This window comes from Tachypleus tridentatus, chromosome 3 (genome assembly GCF_004210375.1).
Source record: "Tachypleus tridentatus isolate NWPU-2018 chromosome 3, ASM421037v1, whole genome shotgun sequence".
Classification (NCBI taxonomy): Eukaryota; Metazoa; Arthropoda; class Merostomata; order Xiphosura; family Limulidae; genus Tachypleus; species Tachypleus tridentatus.
The window spans coordinates 100,516,415-100,522,213 of record NC_134827.1 but is presented as its reverse complement, the minus strand read 5'-3'; the positions used below and the strand labels follow the sequence as shown (position 1 = coordinate 100,522,213).

Sequence of the window (5,799 nt, the reverse complement as noted above, 5' to 3'; positions counted from 1 at the left end):
TTATTGGAATTTTTTTATTATTTCTTTAAGTTACGATATTTATCAATTAAAATAAGGCTCTTTGAAGCTTGTTCCCTTGTAGTACAACAGCCAGAGAACCAGCGACTTCCTTCTAGTATTCCTCTCCTTCGTCTTCGACACCATCAGCAGAATCCATTCCCACTTCTTCATAGTCCTTCTCAAGGGCTGCCAAGTCTTCTCTTGCTTCCGAGAACTCTCCTTCCTCCATTCCTTCTCCGACGTACCAGTGGACAAAAGCGCGCTTGGCATACATGAGGTCGAATTTGTGGTCAAGGCGAGCCCATGCCTCAGCAATGGCTGTGGTGTTGGATAACATGCATACAGCACGAGGTACCTTGGCGAGGTCACCACCAGGGATAACGGTTGGGGGTTGGTAGTTGATGCCGACCTTTATATTGAAAAGGATAAATGTTATGTATTACTATAATAAAGCAGAAAAACATGTTAACCCTCCAGGAAGGTTAACATATAACCCTCCAGGAAGGTGTGTGAAGTAGATTTCACCATTTTTCAGATATCAAAATAAGCATGATCAGAATCATATAGACAAAAAGATATCAGAATAGAAACGTACTTTAAAACCAGTTGGACACCAATCCACGAACTGGATGGTTCGCTTGGTCTTGATGGCAGCAATGGCAGCATTAACATCCTTGGGAACAACATCACCTCGGTACAACATGCAGCAGGCCATGTACTTCCCATGACGTGGATCACATTTCACCATCTGATTGGCTGGTTCAAAACAAGAATTGGTGATTTCAGCAACCGTGAGTTGCTCATGATAAGCCTTTTCAGCAGATATTACAGGAGAATAAGTTACCAGGGGGAAATGGATTCTGGAAGAACAAAAGGAACAAAATTCTAAGAACATACGAGCAAAATGAAAGAAAAATAAGCGACATGTTAAAATCACCATATTTGCCATGTTGTCAGTAATTTGGATAGTAATGTATACGAAACGTTCTAGTTAAAATAGAAGCGCTCAGACTAATTTTATTTTCAGAGGAAACCAGATAGGTGGCAAAACTTATATGAACTCAAAAATCACAGGAGTTGAGATTCATTTAAATAAAATAAAGCAAAAACATAATTACCTTGGATAAGGAACCAAGTTAGTTTGAAATTCTGTGAGATCTACGTTTAAAGCACCATCAAAACGTAAGGAAGCAGTAATGGAAGACACAATCTGACTAATCAGTCTGTTCAAGTTGACGTAGGTTGGTCGTTCAATGTCCAAATTGCGTCGGCAGATATCGTAAATGGCCTCATTGTCTACCATGAAAGCACAGTCCGAATGTTCCAGGGTAGTATGAGTGGTCAAAATGGAGTTATAGGGTTCAACAACAGCAGTGGAGACCTTTAAAACAAGTAGAGGCAAGTTCATATAAATTTAAAATCACCTGTAACTGGTATTCATACACACATTACTTACGTATATGAAAACTTACAAATTTAAATTTACATATTGATAAAAGGATATTGTTAGCATAACACTCATGCCAACTAGCTTTTATTCAAAAGCTATTTATTTAAACAGAAAAAAAAATACGCAAATATGATAGCAAGAGTTTTTAAAAAATCAGCCAACCTGAGGAGCAGGGTAAATGGAAAACTCTAGTTTTGATTTCTTCCCATAGTCAACTGAAAGTCTTTCCATGAGAAGAGATGTGAAACCAGAGCCAGTGCCTCCTCCAAAACTGTGAAAGATGAGAAAACCCTGAAGACCAGTGCAGGCGTCTGCCAATTTTCTGATGCGGTCCAGTACGAGGTCAACGATTTCTTTACCGATTGTGTAGTGTCCACGGGCGTAGTTGTTGGCAGCATCCTCCTTTCCTGTGATGAGCTGTTCCGGGTGGTAAAGGGCACGATATGCCCCTGTACGAACTTCATCTGCAAGTTAAAACGTAATGCTAGCTTGTTTACCATTGTTACAGAAGCACGTTGGGGTTTCAACAAAAGTACGACCCAACAGTGATTTTAAGAATATTCAAAATACAAGCGTGAATAGAGATATTCAAATAGAGTGACTTGGAGTCAAAGCCCTCGAGTGACACAGCGGTATGTTTGCAAACTTACAATGCTAGAAATCGGGTTTCGATACCCGTGGCGGGGAAGTACATATAGCCCATTGTGTAGCGTTGTTTTTAACTTCAAACAAGTAAGTGGTAAAAGGAATTACTCGTCAGATTATTTATTGTTTACTTTAAAGCAAAACCAAAATGAGTTCTGTGTTTACTGCGTGGAATCGAACGTCGGGTTTTATCAAAGCAAGACGCTAAACTTATCCTGTCCCACTGAAAGACTCATTGGCTTGTATCGCCACTTGAGATACGCATATTTAAAAATATTTAAAAGGTTATTAATCAATAATTAGTCATTTCAAATTATAGTAAAATTATCCATGCATGATATGCAAATACAGCAGGCAGCATTAATATAGTGCTTAGAGATACTTACCAACTACTGTAGGTTCTAGATCTACAAATACTGCTCTGGGTACATGTTTTCCAGACCCGGTTTCACTGAAGAAGGTATTAAAAGAGTCATCGGACCCCATGGCCTTATCGCTGGGCATGTTTCCATCTTGTTGGATCCCATGCTCAAGACAGTATAGCTCCCAGCAAGAATTACCAATCTGGACACCAGCCTGACCGATGTGGACACTGATACATTCACGCTATAAATAAAGTTATTTAGTAAATTTTTTGAGTTACTGTACACCAATGTGAGAGTTAAAGTAGTGCTGAGTGTGACAAGCTCTTGCAGTAATGTATAATTAGCACTAAATAAAATGCGGAACTTAATGTAGAATTTATTGTATTCTTGTCTGTCTGCATAGGTAGGAGTATAGGTTGTGCGCCACCTAGGAGGATAGAATTAGTTTCTAGTAAGAAACTTCTTCCGCGAGACTTATGGATTTTGTTTAAAACTTGAGTTTATTACACAAAGCTAAATCATGAGAGATTAGCTACGAGAAGGGAGTATAATTAGGAATATGCGAGAGTAGTTTAACTTCGTTATTAGAAACCTATATGCAAAATATAGAAATAACCGGAAAAAGTATTTTTAAAAATAACGTAACTTGTTATTAGACCACTTTCGTAGGTCATTGCAAGATTTAGAATTCAAACTATTGTTGAGGTTATCATGGAAAGTGAACGCTATTAGTTGGATCAATAACAAAAACATATTTGGATTATTTACGTAACATCGACATACATGTAATTATTATTTAATAAAAACCTACGAGTGTTCGATTACACCGGCGAAATCGACGGTCACTAGCCTAAATAGAACTCACTGGGGAGGGAAAGAGGTTTTAGAATCTGACTAATTATGAAGACAACAGCTTCTTCAACCAACGGTTGTGAAGATTCTAAAGAAGCCATTTAATTTTCAGGTCATTATGAAATACTCTATCTGTATTAATATACTAGAAGTAGGTAAGAATCCTTACAAACTTCAAATAAACTAGTGTTACAAGACAGGTAGTGAATGTTCCATACTTTCTTTTTTACTAATTCTGGGGGTTAAGCAACTTACATCGAGTTTAAGGAATTCACGACAAAAAATGAAAAATAAGAAGACCGAGAAGTACTTACAGCCACGTGCTCACACGAGGTCAATGTAATTGCACAAGAGAGACGTGACTGTAGCACTCCGGTCCACGTGTACCGGATGGTATCATGGAAACCAGTGGTAGATGAGGCCGTGTTATGCTAGCTTGACTAAGCCGCTGGCGGCTGCACGCCAGCGAACACTCCATATTTGGTCAGAAATAGCAAGCTCCTAGAGTCATGCAATTGAGGAGGGGGGGTCATCACACTCGTAGTCGAGATGCGTCAGCGCTCAGGAATACCACGACTGTCTAGAAATCAGCCAATCATAGGATGCCATGCACTAGCAGATGAGAAATTAGGAACAAGTTTCATAACATGTTACCGACATTAGACTTGCATTTAAAGTGCGTTGGTTATGTTAGTGCTTGTATAAAAAATACTCAAGCATAGACGTCTTTCAGATTTTCTATAATAGAGATAGGTTTAACAGTGACGCATTAGAGTTAAATCTTACAAATAAGCTATTTAAACCAAGTTTATATACACGCGAGTATACGGATAATAAGTGTATGTAAATTTGACAAAGTTTATTATACTATATATGTATTAATTAAATCATAAATAAATATTAATCAGTACGTGTAACAAACACATGTTAAACAATGACGTTGGATAGTTAACATACACACCATATACATTTAATCTAAGTCCAAATTTAAAATACAGTTAAAAATTGTAACGTAACTTTACACAGACAAAGTCCTTTGTAAAATAAAGGAAGAATGAAAAAGACACTAGGGCTTAATCTTTCACTAAACATTTTAGTGGTAATAAACAAAAGCAAAAAGACACTAAGAAAGATTAGAAGATAAAGCCCTTTAAAATGTTAACCTGAAGCGACTATAAAAATGAAGACACCAAAGCGTATAAACAAAAAACCCCCGAGAACTTCCTCCATCTTGATGAAGTTCCCTAGGTAGTTTCTCCTTCAGCCCGTTTCCGATGAAGAAACCACCAATCTCCCACAGTATAAGAGTTTCTGGATCATTTTACGTAACGTGAACACTATAGCTTCGAACTTATTACACACATTCCAAAAATAAATATTAAACAAACAATTTCTTACCATTGTGACTAACAAACTCCTTTATTACAACGGAAGACTAAAAACTCAGTAATGCCAAACGTTCGTATATGAGTTGAGTTACGACACTCTCAACGAACTAACATGCAAACTACGCCTGTTCAACTGGTTTTATACCGTTCTCTTGGAAACTATGATTGGTGGAAATACGTGACGTATTTTACTGCAATGTCAGAATTCGTTTGGAATGGTGTTCATGATTACGTTCGCCAATTAAGATAAGGTTGAACAAATGTACAGCGCAATGATGCATGTATTGAGTGCAGCTTTCCACTCTAATTTTGCAAACACGAGCTTTCATTTCTTATTTTGTAAGAGATACAGCGAAGCGTGAATTACAAAAATATATCATATACATATTTATATATTACTTACCTTTCAAAAGGCATTTAGTTAATTATAGAATTATTCATATTGAAGAAAATAAAGTAGTCATTGACAATTAACTTAAGACTCTCCAGATTACTGCTCACTACTGACAAAATAAAACAACGATATGTGGTTATTGGTATCTTAATTTTAAATCATTTCAATACAGTATTTTAATTTTTCTCTTTTGTATTATAATATATATGAAATACATTGTGCTAGCCATACCAATAACGTTTAATATTACATTATTAATTCAGATGTTTACTTTCACACAAACGTTTGGGTGTATTAGCTTATAAAATGACGTCATATCCTTCTACATGTGTGTATCACGATTAGTTGTTTTTTATCATTTAAATTATATCAGATATTTTGAATATTAGAAATTTAATTTAAAATACGCTATTAGTCGTTAATTTCCTTTTCGTATTACGTATAATACACAGTTTTCTTCGTAACGTAAAAGTGTATAAATTTAAAGACATTAAAATTCAAGGTAAAAAAAATCGTAAGCTACTGTTTTGTCTAACTACATTCTAAGCACAATCAACGAGTACTGGTTTGTTTTTTAAATTTTATATTAAAAAATAATTAACGATGACTCGTCGAGTGTTTTGTTGTTGTTATGCTTATAGTTACATAATGGTCTGTCTGTACTCTTCCTTCTGAAGAGTGTAGATTTGTCTTGAATGTTTTAAC

The 5,799-nt window shown here is 36.0% G+C and overlaps 1 protein-coding gene across 2 annotated transcripts; it reads right to left on the bottom strand.

The window, feature by feature from the left end:
* LOC143247605 (tubulin alpha-1C chain-like) lies at window positions 1–4,869 on the bottom strand. Of its 2 annotated transcripts, none has more exons than XM_076495928.1 (6): window positions 4,711–4,869; window positions 2,482–2,701; window positions 1,613–1,914; window positions 1,119–1,381; window positions 596–860; window positions 1–409 (listed from the first exon to the last, which is right to left on the bottom strand). In XM_076495928.1, the coding sequence occupies exons 1-6, from the start codon at window positions 4,711–4,713 to the stop codon at window positions 113–115; spliced, it is 1,350 nt and encodes a 449-aa protein (XP_076352043.1). In that variant the 5' UTR covers window positions 4,714–4,869; the 3' UTR covers window positions 1–112. The 2 variants fall into 2 exon arrangements, with proteins under 2 accessions (XP_076352043.1, XP_076352044.1); XM_076495929.1 differs by lacking the exon at window positions 4,711–4,869 and adding an exon at window positions 3,627–3,789.
* Window positions 4,870–5,799: the final 930 nt, after the last annotated feature.

Coding starts and splice junctions, on each gene's coding strand:
- LOC143247605 (XM_076495928.1), bottom strand. Junction 861..1,118: donor AACTTGGTTCCTTATCCAAG/GTAATTATGTTT, acceptor TTGTTCTTCCAG/AATCCATTTCCCCCTGGTAA. Junction 410..595: donor GGTGTCCAACTGGTTTTAAA/GTACGTTTCTAT, acceptor TTCAATATAAAG/GTCGGCATCAACTACCAACC.